General features: G+C 39.8%; 1 protein-coding gene across 1 annotated transcript in view; it reads right to left on the bottom strand.

Annotated features, from left to right (window-relative positions):
* Window positions 1-14,766, bottom strand: part of COL4A2 (collagen type IV alpha 2 chain) — a 139,968-nt gene that overhangs the window by 23,949 nt on the left and 101,253 nt on the right. The window contains exons 16-26 of the mRNA XM_040536951.1: window positions 12,674-12,727; window positions 12,339-12,405; window positions 11,472-11,573; window positions 10,914-11,069; window positions 9,022-9,114; window positions 8,518-8,684; window positions 6,405-6,477; window positions 6,212-6,318; window positions 4,906-5,107; window positions 4,066-4,125; window positions 3,205-3,267 (exon numbers count right to left, since the gene is read on the bottom strand). Coding sequence (XP_040392885.1) covers window positions 3,205-3,267; window positions 4,066-4,125; window positions 4,906-5,107; window positions 6,212-6,318; window positions 6,405-6,477; window positions 8,518-8,684; window positions 9,022-9,114; window positions 10,914-11,069; window positions 11,472-11,573; window positions 12,339-12,405; window positions 12,674-12,727 — 1,144 coding nt within the window. The remainder of the gene's footprint in view (window positions 1-3,204; window positions 3,268-4,065; window positions 4,126-4,905; window positions 5,108-6,211; window positions 6,319-6,404; window positions 6,478-8,517; window positions 8,685-9,021; window positions 9,115-10,913; window positions 11,070-11,471; window positions 11,574-12,338; window positions 12,406-12,673; window positions 12,728-14,766) is intronic.

Below are 14,766 nucleotides of genomic sequence, written 5' to 3'. Positions count from 1 at the left end.
GCCTTTTAGCTTAAGGTTAAAAGACAATGTCAAAGGAAGAATGCTCAGCAGTAATGGGCACAGGTGAGATAATGTTGGAGGAACAATTTTTTCCCTTCCCTGCTAAACTGATCACAGGACAAAAGCTGACTGGTTTAGATAGCCAGAAAAAGAAATGTAAGGCTAAAGGTTAGATCTACTTATCCTAGAAACTGAATACAAATTAACTAGCCTACTTACTATTTTTGTAGTAGTGCAGGTTTATAGTTTATGTAGTAAAAGAAGAGCTGCCAGAGGGCACTGAACTCATGTTCATATTGATTTATCTCCTGAGAGGTAGAATGAGACCTCGCTTCCTCGTGGTGTAATATTTGACATCTGGGTAAGTGCAAATATTACTGTTTCTTAACATCACAAAATCTGGAAGCATTTCCTAGGATTCTTTTCTCTCTGTTATGTTTATAAAACTGTATTATTTGTGTATTTTTTCATGCAATAATTTTATTGCATAAGTCTCGTCAATTAATTGCATTCTAAGATCCAGACTTCTGGTAGAGTTCCTTTGAAATAATTCCCATGGAATGCCTTCTTTCTCTCCCCTCCCTAGCTCCTTGAACTCTTTAAGTTCCCAGCTCAGGACTGAAGGTCAGGAACATGCTTTAACATTTTAAGTATTGTTGCTTAGCATCATCATGAATTACAAATCATTTATTTATTACACTGAAAGTAATAAATACTCTGACAAAACAAGGAAAATATCACTTGAATTTTGATATTTCTTTCCACTTTAGTTTTCTGAATTTCCGATTTAACCATTGACTTTTGCAGTTTTAGCTGGTCTCTGTGTGTGTGTGCGTGTGCAAAGCAGAGAAGGAAACCTTTCAAAGGCCAGAACTAAAAAGCACATAAACAGCCTATGCAGTGTGAAAAGCATTTTCCCAGTGCAGTACAGGACTATTGTTCTCTCTCTTATATGAACAATAACTTCTCAGAAAGCAATTTAAAAGAAAAATCCTAGGCTTTCAGGTCTCAATGAAAAATTCTAACGTCTCTTATCCAAATAGCATCTTCATCTTGTTTCCCATCTGTAATAACTGACTTTCATTTATTCTGCTCATTATTGTTCTAATTAAAAAGCCATGTTAGAGAAAGAAGGCAGCAGATGGAAAATGCATCCACTGCTTACCACGTATTTCAGTAATTCAATACGTGATGCTAGCTGGTGTTAACATGTTGTGCCAAACAGCAGTTAAGAAGAGTTTTTATTTTAGAACAATGTTTACTTTGCAAGCATTTTATTTGTACGTTTGCAACAGAAAACTTAAGCATCTTATTCAACAGCAGTTATGTAGGTCCTGACACTACTGAATACCAGGACGTAACTTAGGATGGACTTTGCATGTTGCCAGGAATTTCAAAGGAACACAATAACATGAGGGTGTGAGACTATAGAGATGACTTTTTGCTTGATATACTGTCATCAGCAACTAGGACACTGAGATACTTGATTGTTTATAGCTGAGCTCCATCCTGGCTGAAAAGAAGGCAGGAAGTCTTGAGGACAAAACCACAACACCCTAAGCAGAGAATGAAAATACTATAAAGGTGTTGGTACTTTTGTCAATATGGAGAATGTGGGCAGGAATGTGGGCCCCAGGAAATCAGACCAACACAGCTACAGCGACAAGAAACTGAAAAGATGTAAAATGTGTCCTGTACCTCCGAGTTTTCCAGTTCCAGACCTACCTCCAGTTGAAAGGAAGAGAATGCAGCAGAGTTCTGCATTCTGATCAGCAAGGGCCTTATTCCAGTTTTTGGAGGGCAGGAAGGCAAAATAAGTCTTAAGGTTCATAAAACATATACATTGATGAAGATAAAGATAGATTTGTTAAAGAGTTAACCAAAGCTACAAAACATAAACCACACAAATCTGCGATTGCAGCATCACCTGCATGCAGCCCTCTTAGAGCTAGCAGTCTGACTGCATTCACTGAAAGAAAAAAACTGCCAAGTTCATATGAAGGAAAGAAGAAACAAATAATCCTACTTAGAAAAAAGATAAGAAGATGACAAGGAAAACAGTCTTCAGAAGCATTGATCCTAATGCCAAACTAAAGGCATTAGGACTAAGGAAACACAGATCAGAGATAGTCGTCATCTTTCAATAGAGATAAACCATTCCTTTTTAAGATCCATGAATTTGTTATAAATCAATCCATGCATGCCATAATAAAGCTTGTGCTGGGAAAAAAAGAGGTTGACCTTAAATGTTATAGTCCAGATCTCTGATGTTGCCTGAAGCACAGGGGGAATGGTTCAGAAATGGGTACATCAAGAATTTTACATTTCCCAAACTCTGAATAACCCAGTGATTTTTTTTTTTTTGGTCAGCTGGTGACAGAAGTATTTACTAAAAAACAGCTTTATTGCTTAGGCTGTAAGTATATAAACTTACAGGAACTTATAGTTTGTGGTGCTGGTCAGAAATTCCCTCTTCAAGGTCAATGGTTATGATTGCTCCTCACAACTTGTCTGTGGTTCTCTCAGTTCCCATCTCACATAGTCCTTCAGACCCTGCCCCCATGCCCTCTATGTTTTGGAAAGTGGTGGGGAACCTGCAGTGCTGTGAAGGCCCAGGATCACCGGATGGTCCTTCTGGGCTTGGTTGTGGACCAGCTCTGCAAGGAAGGCACGTGGTGCACCAGATAGGGCAACCGCATTGCATCAGACAATCTGGCCCATCACACCAAGCCACATTAAAGAGATTAGGCTTGCCCTTGCAGAAGGGACGCTGTATATCTCATGATGAACAGTAAGAAGCTGTCACAGTCCTTCATTGCAACTCTTTATTGCCTTCCTCTCAGAGGACAGGATTTTCCTGGTGAGGTGCCCAGTCAGCTTGGAGAGACCTCAACACACCCTCTACCAATAAACTTGTGTATTTTCTCTCTTGACTTACTTGCATGTGCAGAACAGCAAAGGGAATGTGCTTTTTTGCCTTCTGTTTCATGTCTGACACCCGTTAACAAAGGCAGAATTGGTTTAGGAATGGTGCAGCCACCAGGGCTGCATGCTGCTTAGAACCCTCTGCCTGCTTCAGGTCAGTACTTCCCTCCACTGCCATTTCTAAACTTTAACTTCTTAAACTTCTGACTTTACAGGTTTGGCAAGATCTCCCTCAAAACACTGTGTATATGGGAAAAAAAGGTGAAGGCAAACCATTACCTGTGGCTCCTGGCAGTCCTGGCTTGCCCTGGGACCCCTTTGGTGGCCTCACGCAGCCCCCACCTGCAAAGAAAGATGGTTTGTCACATCATGTGTGCTCACATGCTGCCTCTCACCAGCTCTGTGCCTGCAGTTCAGACAACATTGTCAAAGCAGGTGAATGAAATTAATGGGCAAAAGCCTAATTTTGTAAGTTTTATTCTTCATTAAAAAGAAAAGAAAAAAAAAACACAAAAACATTGGTTATGGGTGGCATTTTCTGGGTGGCACTCAAGCTGAACTCCATCTCAATAATTTAATCAAGAGCTGCTCTTCTGCCTGTTTTACAGAGGCTATGGTAGCTGCTCTAGTTAGGCTGGCATGGGAAAGCTATTCCAGGACAGCTGACTTATCAGAATAAGAGAGACACTTTGTTTCCCTGTTGGCAGTTTGTACCCCTGAATAAACCAAGTCAATTTTTGGTACAACTGAAGGTTCTTTAAATGTCAAGTTGCACTGAAACTCATTACTCAAAGTTCTTCTTCAAAAAAGTTTCTTAATTCCTCTTTGGTATTTCATTTCTGGAATTGTTGCTATATATTGAATGGTAATCATTATTTTGTCACAATAAACACTCAGGAAAAATGAAACAAAGAACTTCTGGATGGCAGAGGTAAAACTGCAAGAATTTTATAATACTTTGAATTTGATTCAATTACTTTCGAGCTACATACTGTATATGCATGGTTATTTGTGACCTGAAATTCAAAAAATTTACAATTAAGAGTATCCAAACCAGTCATCAGAAAGAACTTATCAAGCTATAAGAGTTGCATAAGACTAAATATGGAAATATATTCAAGCCATTTGTATGTTCAGTACCTGACCATATTGGTTCAGTTCCATCTCCTCTAGAAAAGTCTTCAATGACCTGCCCACAGTCTATGAGCAAAGAATGGGAAAGGATAGTTATCATTTAAAAGCGGAAAATCCTAAAACATTCTCATTTCTAAACAAAATGTATATTATAACATCATATAAAGTGTTCTCTTTTGTATTATGCATTGGAGAAACTACTTAAAACAAAACCTATTTGCTGTAAAACACTGGAACTCTCTGTCCATATATTAATTAGAGCTACACTTGCAACCTAAATTTTCAAATTTTCAAATTAGGAGCCTATGTGTCCCATGCAATATGTGGGGTTGGCAGGTTCCTGCTGAGGCTTTCATATTCTGCTGAGCATCCTGAAGTCAAACAAAAGTACTCCAAGCCTGAGCTTTTGTGAACATGAGAGGCTCAGAAAGCTGCGAAGATACTACAAAGAGCTCTGAGGGACAAATATGTGATTTTCTCTGCTCAATTAAAAGATGAAGTTGTATGGGGTACACCAAACAAAACCCCCTGTGAGTCATTTAAAAGCGGTACATTGCTCCATTGCCTCCAGCTGTTCAAAACACAAAAGACTTTACTTGCTGACACCAACATGTTCACTTATGCTGTTTCAATACTTTAAATGAAACCAATAAAACTACTGGGACTTTTGAAGTATTTCTTTCTTTTTTTCTTTTTTTTTTTAAAGATTTATGGACAACTAATACAAGCAATCCCTTTTTACCCATATAATCCTCCACCAAATGCTAACTTTTCAACACTGGTGCCATGCACAATTCAGTAATGATCTTCCATAGATTTGATACAAGACAGAGTCATCTTTCTTACCTAGTTGGCCAGGCTCTCCTGGTGGACCGGGAAGACCTGGAGGTCCAGGGTTTCCATCTGTTCCATGGTCACCTGGAGGACCACGGTACCCTTTTGGACCAACAAATCCTTCACCTGGCAGACCCGTTTCCCCTGGAAAGCCCTTTGGGCCTAATTCACCTGGATAACCAGGATCGCCGGGGAAGCCCCTGATAGTATCACCCTGTGGGAAGTGAATAGAGGTGATCACTCCTAACTTTGCTGAGAAACGAACAAAATTCAAACAAAGTACTCTCATGAATAACATCTTACAGACAGCTATTCCTCCTGTATTGCATCCCAGCTTTTTATATCAACATTGCAAATAAAATATATTTGAAATTATCATACATTAATTTAGACCCCACAACACCAAGGGCATAAGAGAAACTCTCTTAGAAGGAGCATTCCCCTAAAAAGGATGGCCAATGAAGAGCATTTGGGCAATATGTGTCACTGCTGTGGACAGCCTTAATGCCCTTTCTGAAATGCCTTGAGTAGATTTGGGGGAAACTACATGCATCACTAACGATGAATTAGGGTTAGTTTTGGTGTTGCATTTAGTTCGTACATCTTGAGAGGTGCTGACATAAAACTGTGCTCAAATGGGCTGGTTCTTCTTGTTCTGCTACTCTAGTGATGTTACTGCAATGCTGAATTGACATCTTTAAAACATCACTGGAAAATGTTTCCATCCACAGAAGTAATTAAAGTACCATTTTTACTGGCAGTATAACCCACCGCGGTCCATATTGGATGAAATGGCTCTAGTTCATCCTCAGATATGAGGCAAGAGCATCCCAGTGGTCCAAAACATTTGTGAGATGAGTCGCTCTTCTTTTGCCCACAGACGGATCTTGGAAGACCAACTGAGACTACGTGTCTAACTTCTTGATGGCTACAGTTACTTAGATGAGGTGCTATCAAGCGCATATATGACAACATGACCTACGTTTTGAGGATGTAAAATTGTACTGATTTTTGCTTTTAACTCCCTTAAATTATCACACAGAATGGCTTACACAATGTTGGATAACAATAAACTGCTAATTATCACAAACTAACATCTAATATCAAATTGGCCTAAATGAGTTATATACTACGAGTTCTTTGCTTAAATAAAATGAAATAAAAGTGAAAGGTGGCTCCAAAAAACCCTGAGGTTTTTTTTTTGTATATAAATAACCAGCACAGTCAGTTTAGTTTTGCATCTTTATCTGTGTGTGAAGGACAACCTGGTGATCATAATTCCTCAGAATTAAATGCATTAGTAATTAAGTGTACTTACTGGAAGGCCAGGCTGTCCTGGTAAACCATCTAATCCATCTCTGCCTGGAAAACCATCTCCCCCTCTGATACCAGGAAGCCCAGGATCTCCTCGGATTCCTTTGGTGCCTAAAGTAGACCTTTCATTGTAAGACTTCTCTCTCATGAAAGGTATAAATAATGCAAAATACATGTGACAAGAACTTTTACTCTACCTTTAGTAGTTATGTAAAAAGAATCTCCCTTTTCTCCTTTTGGTCCTGGAAATCCTTCTTGACCCGACAATCCCTGATGTTACACACAATGAAAAAAACACACAAAAGAAACAGAAATTCTTAAAGAATAAGTATACAGACTTGTATTTCCACCGTTCTGCTTAAAAACTTTTTTAAAAAACAAAACAAAACAAAAAAACACCAACCCTCCTTAAACTTTACTGCTTTTCTGTTATTCTCTGTGTATGGTTTCCTCTCCAGTAATCCCATTCTTGTGCCTGAATCTTTATTAACATGCACTAACTAGGACCAAAGTCTGTGTGGCATGGTATGGTGCTTCTGCATGAGGATGTCATTGGGAGACCTGTGGCTTTTCGTAAGTTCGAGTCCTGTAGATGACTGCAACTGGAGAACTGCATCAGTTCTCCATCAGTCATTTTACCCTATCTTCCTTTTACTGAATTCCAAGGCAGACATTGAATGAAAGGAATTCCTGGTGCATTTATTTTTTGTTTGAAATACTCCTTTGCCATAAATTACTTAATACGGTATCTTTTGCATCACTGTCTTTTACTGACATTCTCCAATCTTCTCTGAAAAAGAAAAGCATGGTGGAAAAAAGCATTGGTGAAAAGCATGTGTGAAAACTGTATCTCAGCTGCAAGTCATCTCAAGAATACAGGTTCACACTTCTGTAAGTCTAGAGGGGGAGACCAAATTTGAGCAAAAGGATCCTGCTTTACCTGTATGTATTTTCCAGCTGCAGTGGACAGTGAAGCCCCATCTGTACACCCATGCAGAGATGCTTCTTTTGAACCTTGCTTTATATAGGCCAAAAGAAATCCCAGGAACTTAATATGATGCTGAATTACGTCATTGACTATATAACTGCAGAAATTTTCAGCAATAACACTGCATTAATAGTATGATGTTCACTTTGCTATTTTTTGCTTTCAACGTTTAGATGTGCATAATGCAGTTTAGCACATAACGTGTTTTTGAAATGGTTTACAGCTGTTTCTAATTCCTCTTTCTCTACAGAAAAGAATGCCCATTGGTTGGGATAAAAATTTATTTTCATTAAGTTGACAAAGATCTGATCTAAATGAAATGTATTTATTATCTGTATATGAAACTTACTGAACAAGCTCAAAGAATTATGGAGTCACTTCTGTCTAAGAATATGGACCAGAAATAACTAAGGTAACTTGTTTTATGTTGAGTTTGTTGCAGACCAAAAGCTGAGATAAGGTGCTTTGCTGCTGGGTGATATTTTGCTATAATATGATATGTCTGTGTATGTCTTAATTATATAGAATTCTATGTCTTAAATTCTGGAATTCTGGGATTTCTGGAACAGAAATCATTCATTTCAAAGGCAAAAAATCTTGCAAATTTGAAAAATTTAACCAAGGTTTCAACACTGAATGTTTCAAAAATACTTTTGCCATTTTTTTTTCACAGTTCAAGGAAAACAGAAATTTTCATAAAAGTATTTTGAATTTTCGGAAAAAAGTTTATAACTTTTTTTTTTACAGCAACAATCAAGCCAATGTTTATTTTACTTTAATTCTAAAACAAACAAACAAACAAACAAACAAAATCTAGATAGTTGCAAGTGAGTTTGTTTTATGTTCAGAAAGCCAAAAGCACTAACTGAGAGTACTACGTTATTATTAGCAAAGCACTCTTTTCAGGGCTGTTTCACCGTGTTTTTTAGGAAGACCGTATGCATTTATAAACAGGAACCTTACATTTAATCAGTTTGACATATGCATCTTATTAGAAACAATTTGAAGAAACTACTGAAATTGTTACCCTTCTGGCCAGATCATAATCAGTACTACAGCTGCTTGAAAGTGTTTTGCTGAAACAGCTTTGTTTAAATGGAAAGTACATTTTGGATTATGTGGAAATCTTTTGCTCTTCTCAAAATATTCCATTTTAATCCCCATCCTAGCATCTTTTGGCTTTCAGTATTTTGTAGCAATCTGAAAACTATTGAGGTGGTACAGAAAAAAGTACTTTTCATCATTTTTTTCCCCATGGAGAATAGCTGTTTTTAATTCTTCAGTAGGCATAAAAAACTGCATCAAAGAAACAAATATCTCACTTTTGCTCCAGGGTAGCCAGGAATACCATGTGGACCTTGATCACCAGGTTCTCCTTTTCTCCCTGGCTGGCCAGGGGTTCCTGGAAAACCAGGCGGGCCAGGGGGGCCAGTGGAGCCCCTTCGGAGTTCATCACCCAGAAGGCATTTACTGCAATCCCCTTCTTCGCCTAAGGACATGGATTGGAAAGAGAAGAAAGAACACTCTGTCACAACAAATACACTTTCAGCTGTACCCATTATATATATATATATTTGAAAATACTTGAGCAGTTTATCAAATACTTGAGAAAAGTGCTTATTTTTTTCTTATAAGACACTAACACCTTTACTTGTGTTAGCCTCAGATCAAATTCGTCACTCCCTGAGTGTGTCATAATTCAACTTAACTCAAATTGAATACAACGGAAGTTTTACACAGTAAATAACATCAGTTATTTATATTTATACACAGTAAAATAACATCATAACAGTAGAGCATCTTTATAGTTATGTATTATAAACTACCTTTGGGTCCTTTTTGTCCTCTTGGCCCAGGGTAACCTTGTGTGCCAGGTCTACCTGGTGTCCCTTCCCGTCCTTTTAATCCAAAGAGAGAACCTAGAAGTTTAATTGAATAAAAAGATAAGTTAATGTATTTTAGATTTACTTTTCCTGTTTCCTCCCTCTTCAAGCTGGACTGCATCTGCCTTTTTTTCTGTAACCCTTAATGCCACTGACTGTCTAACCCAGCTTGTTATTTTTGTCTTGTCTTGTCTCCCCCTCCTCACAGCTTCCCAAACCTATTCTCAGTAACTTCCATTTGCTTGTTAATGGTCCCTCTGCCCCCTTACTTATCCAAGCTTCATCCTGCTTGCCTGTCTGTACTGACACAACCACCTACTCCAACAGGGCCATTCGCTTGTCTCTGCATTCCTTAACCCCGCTTGCTTTCATCTGCTTGCAAAGAATCCACCTTTGGTATTGCTCAGCATGGACAGTCCCCCCAGACCAGCTTTGTCAGGCTTTTTGTCCCTCTGGCCATGACTGCACTGCATGGCTGAAGCACTCCAGTGACCAGGAACTGGCTGGAGCACATGTATTTGCTTGGCTGGAGACCAGCATGAGGGGTTCAGGGAATGTATATGCTCAGACCTCATTTCAGCATGGTTACAGGACATGGCCTCGACACACACACGGCCCCAGGACCCAGGTCTGCTATCACAGACCTTTGTAACTTCTTCCCAGCCCCCTACTCCTCATTGCTACTTCTCCTGCTGTGGTGGATGATTCTTTCCATTCTTTGGTCTCTTACACCCTGAATTCCTTTGCTTTTATCTCTCAGCACAACATACTTTGCAGTACCACAGACCAACTGTTCTGGATTACTTCCTGCAATCCTTTTCTCCACTCCTGCTCCTGCACTGCAGTGTAGTGCTTTTCACAGAGGCCCAACACAATCTCAGTCAGAAGTGGCAGTGTGGTCCTTTTCACACAATCTCAGTCAGAAGTGGCCTCTGGAGACCACCTGGTACAACCTTCTTCTCAAAGTAGGCCCAGCTTCAAAATCAGAGCAGGTTGCTCAGGGCCTTGTTCAGCTGAGCATCTCCGAAGTTGAAGCATCTCTCTGGGCAACCTGTTCCAGCAGCTGACCACCCTGATGGTGGAAAAGGATTTCCTAATATCTAAGCAGAATTTCCCGTCGTAACTCATGACCTTTGCTTCTTGCCCTGTCACTTACACTCTCGGTGTGTCTGGTTCCATTTTCACTGCGACCTCCTAAGAGGTACAGGAAGATAGCAGTAAGATGTCCCCTTAGCTTTCTCTTCTCCAGGCTAAGGAAGAAATCCAGTTCTCTCAGCCACTCCTTCTATCTCACAAGCTTTAGCTCCCTAAACATCTTGTTCATCCTTCATAAGACTCCCTTTACTATGTTAGCATCTTTCTTGTACTGGGGAAGATCAAAAAACGACCTTTTCCATACCTTCTCATTTTAACTTCTGTTTGCTAAACTTACCATTTACAGTCAGTGTTCTCCATTCCAGACCCTTTTCAATCTAGCTCTGATCTCTTGCACACTTACTGGGACACTCTTCCCAGAGTACTGGCACACATCTTTTGTTTGAAATTTCACCCGTGAAAATTATTTTTACCTGAGCAGAATGCAAGTTTAAGCATGTCCATATCCCTCCACCAGCCCAAAACAGACTTCTTTTTCAATTTTTGACAGGAACGTCTAAAAATCATGCAAACCTTTCTTTCCTCAGTGACAATACAACACTTCTACCCTATGTGTCTCCCCACCACCCATTTTGTTTCATTCCCTCAACCTACTTTTTCATTTTGCTTTGCCAACAACTATCTTTAAGATAAAAAATGGTGTTCCCATGAGTTCTCCTCACCTCTCTTCTTGCACTTACCGGGAATTCCAGCAGGACCAGGAGGACCACGGAGCCCTGGTTCACCGTGCTTACCCGGAAACCCAGGTGGGCCTGCCTGATAAGCAGGAGATCCTAATTCACCTTTTTCACCTTTTGGTCCCATTTCTCCAGGTAAACCTGGCTTATCCGCATCTCCTGAAACAGAAGCAGAATTGTTCAGAACCCAGAACAATTTCTTAACAATGCTGCACAAGGAGCTGTAATGTAACAGAAGGGACAGTTCATGCAACTGCACATAGCATGCAAGGAAAAATGGAGACATTTTAATTCACAGAAAAAATAGTAACCGCACTTTTCACTTGAGCAAATCAATAGCAGGTCCTGAAGCAAGGCTCTGTTATCATCTCTACTTCAGTTGTTTTGCCAGAGCCCCCCTGGGCTGAAGCATGAACACAAAACACACTTCACAGTTAGTTATCTACTACTCTGCACCACATATTTCACCAACTGCACATGTATTTTCTCCATCTCAATCCTGTACCAGTTAAAATTTGCTATAAAGTCTAGTTGTTGGAACAACTGTTACTGAGGTATTACCATCAGAGAATCCAGGAAGACCAGGCAGCCCACGATCTCCCTGCTCTCCTGGTTCTCCATGTAGTCCAGAAGCACCCGGAAAGCCTGGTTCACCTCTTGTACCTGAAAGACATCCCCAGTTCCACAAAACACATTAGTGTGATGCTGTTTGTGACCACAAATGCTGACTTGTGGTATGCTGCAGATCGCTGTTTACTGCAATTCTCAAAATGTTAAAGTTTTGAGATTTTTTTTTTTTTGAGAAAAAGAAAAAGAAAGAAATTTCCTTTCCTTGGAAGTTTTGGCCTTTCCGAACTTTTATCACTTGATGTGATTCTAGTCTGGCCACACAGAGCCAGGACAACTCTGCACAACAGCTGACAGCAGGCACAACAAGCCTAGTGAAAAGATCACTAAAGAAATTTATCACACAAAGGAAAAAGACAAATCCTCTTCTATTCCTCAAAGATTCTAATTTTTGTTTGTTTTTCTTATTTTTTTTTTAAACACAACACATTAGGTTAGATGAATGAGCTGCCAGTGCTGCATTTTATCCAGAGACTCTGAAAAAGGACACAGAACACAGACTCTCCCTTTCTTCCTTTTACTGGACAACAGTCACACTTTTTTTTTTTCTCTCTCTGTGGACTCAGGAATGCATGGATGCCTTTTGTATAGCAATCCAGCTTCAGCAGGAGAAACAAAGAAGCCACCTTGTCTGCAAAAAGGTGATTAGTGGTCTCTCTTGGAAGGAAATTATACATTCTGGCACAGCTTAGCAAACCAAAGTTTCTGAAGGAGTTGGATTCTCACGTTTTCATTCTTTTGATCTGTGTAGCAGGTGGTAAAACAAGGCTAAGATGAGCAATCTAAGCAAAAGAGACCTACCTTTTCTTGGAATGTGGTATGGAACATAGACAGGTGGTCCAGGAGGACCCATTTCGCCCTGCTCTCCCTGTTAACAGAAGTTGAAGCATCGCATTTAAGCACATTATTCTAAAGATTTTCTTTTAAAATTGAAACAAAAGCCCACAAAACACAAAGAAACAAACTTCCAAAAACACTACAGAAACTTTTAAGAAATCTGAGACATTTCAAGTTAACAAACAACGTGACTAGTTCTACAGTGACAACAAACTCTTTGATTGTTATTACATCACAGAGAAGAAAAAGGAAAAATACACCTGGTTTATGGCTTCTAACAAATGTAATTAAAGCAGTACCTTGGCTCCTCTAGGACCGTATCCACCTGGTAGGCCATCAGGTCCTGAAAAACCCTGTAATACACATAAAAAGGGTTGACTTTTCCTTTAGCAGAAAGACAATAAAATTATTTGGTCTGCAGCAGCTGGCTTCCTCTGATGTTACTGTGAAAACTATGCAATAGAGCTGAGCAGTTTGCTTCCTGGTGTGTATCGATTCAGGCAATCTATTAAGTCTCTTCATGCTTTAATGTTCCATCCATTGGACCAAACCTAGCTCCTATCAAAGGCCAGAGGAACTTGCTGTGGCACAGGTTCTGGCAATGGTGCAGAGGGATGGAGCACCTACACTCGCACCATTCCCTCGGACACTGCAGGGTGGGAGAGAAGGAGGATGTCCTCAGCGCTGGTCAACCCTGAGGAACATGGGCTGGGCAGCCAGAACATGCCAACCTGTTTCACCAAAACTAAATGAGTCTGAATCATTATGAGTGCACTTATCTTCACTGAAATGCAAACAGCAAGCAACAAAATAGCATGAAGTGCACAGGTCCTCTTTGCTGTTTTCCACGCAGTTGTAGCTGGTTTGGCAAAAGAGAGGTCCCCTGGCTCAAAGAGAAGAACTTGGGACCACCCCTGAACATGCCTTCATCTACCTCTCCTACCCCCAGGCATGCTGTATCCCAGAGAAATTTTCTATCCCTACCTACCACAGAAAACATTTCAGTGTCTAAGGTCCTACCTACCTCCCTCACTTAAAATGGTTGAAACCCCAAGTGTGTGCATTAAAACACATGGTAAAACACAATGCATCTAATCACAAGGACATATTTCAGCTGCTGCAGGTGCACAAAGAAGAGTGCAGATTTCAGTGATGCAGATACAGAAGAGATCAGAACCTGTGCATTTTACTCAGTTTCTTAAAATCCTTTGTTCTCTATAGAAAATACTGGTATGTACTCTGTAAAAGGACTGGGGTTAAAAAGGTGAGCTTTTAGTAGAAAACAGTGGCCAGGTCCTCAACTGATATCAACTAAAGCAGTTTCACTGAAGCCAGTAGATTTGTAGAATTCACACCAGTTAGATTATTAGCCAGCATTTTTAAAACAGCATCTCCTAATTCTCACAATCGGAACAACTTCTACATGGAGCATGAATTTTAATAGCATATTTACACAATTTTAAAGCACAATTCCACTGCTCTCAGCAAGACACCATGAACTGAACCATAGGCATCAAGGACCTTTCTGTAATGGCAACTATACTGCAAACTATCAGAAAAGGAGCATTAAGTATCAGGTGTAAAATCTCTTTACGCTAGGTGGAGCTGGTGGTCTAGAAGTGAAGCCAGCAGCTTCCTAATTAACTAATACTTCATGTAATGTGGGCAGGCAAGGCAACTATCCTCTCTTTCTTAAGAATCAAATCATTCAAAAAACAACAAAAAGGGCATTATTGTGAACAGCAAACCGAACAGCCTACTCATAGAATCACAGAATCATTCATGTTGGAAAAGACCTCTGAGATCATCTAGTCCAACCTTTAACCTAGTATTGACAAGTCCACCGCTTAACTATGCTAATTAGTACTACATCTACACATTTCTTGAAGACCTTCAAGGATGGCGACTCAAGCACTTCCCTGGGCAGCCTGTTCCAATGACGCACATCCCTTTCAGTAAAGAAATTTCTCCTAATATCCAACCTAAAAAAAACCACAACAGAACTATTCCTTTCCATGCATGTCCAAACCAATGTACATTTCACTAAAATTGCTGCCAAAATTTACTTTCAATAAAGGGAAGCCATTGACCATTTCTGACCAAAGTGGAAACCTAAGTTGAGGTCAATCATTTGGCTTTAATGGGTTTTGCATCACTCTCCACACATGTATTACTGGTAGTGTATTCCCTGCCACACCACCGAGTTTTGTGATCAACTGAATACCTGCACAACAGTCACTTTTATTGCTTCATGTGCTTTATGTCCCATGCATTTCATGTTATTATTGTTGTGCCTTGGTGGCAGGACAAATTCATAAACCTATTAAAGATGGAGAAGCATGGAAAAGTCATGCAGCTCATAGTTATTTGAATACTTCATGGAAGTGATTTC

Source organism: Cygnus olor, chromosome 1, assembly GCF_009769625.2.
Source record: "Cygnus olor isolate bCygOlo1 chromosome 1, bCygOlo1.pri.v2, whole genome shotgun sequence".
Lineage (NCBI taxonomy): Eukaryota > Metazoa > Chordata > Aves > Anseriformes > Anatidae > Cygnus > Cygnus olor.
Note: the sequence above shows the minus strand (reverse complement) of the source record. Positions and strands in the feature narration are given on the sequence as shown.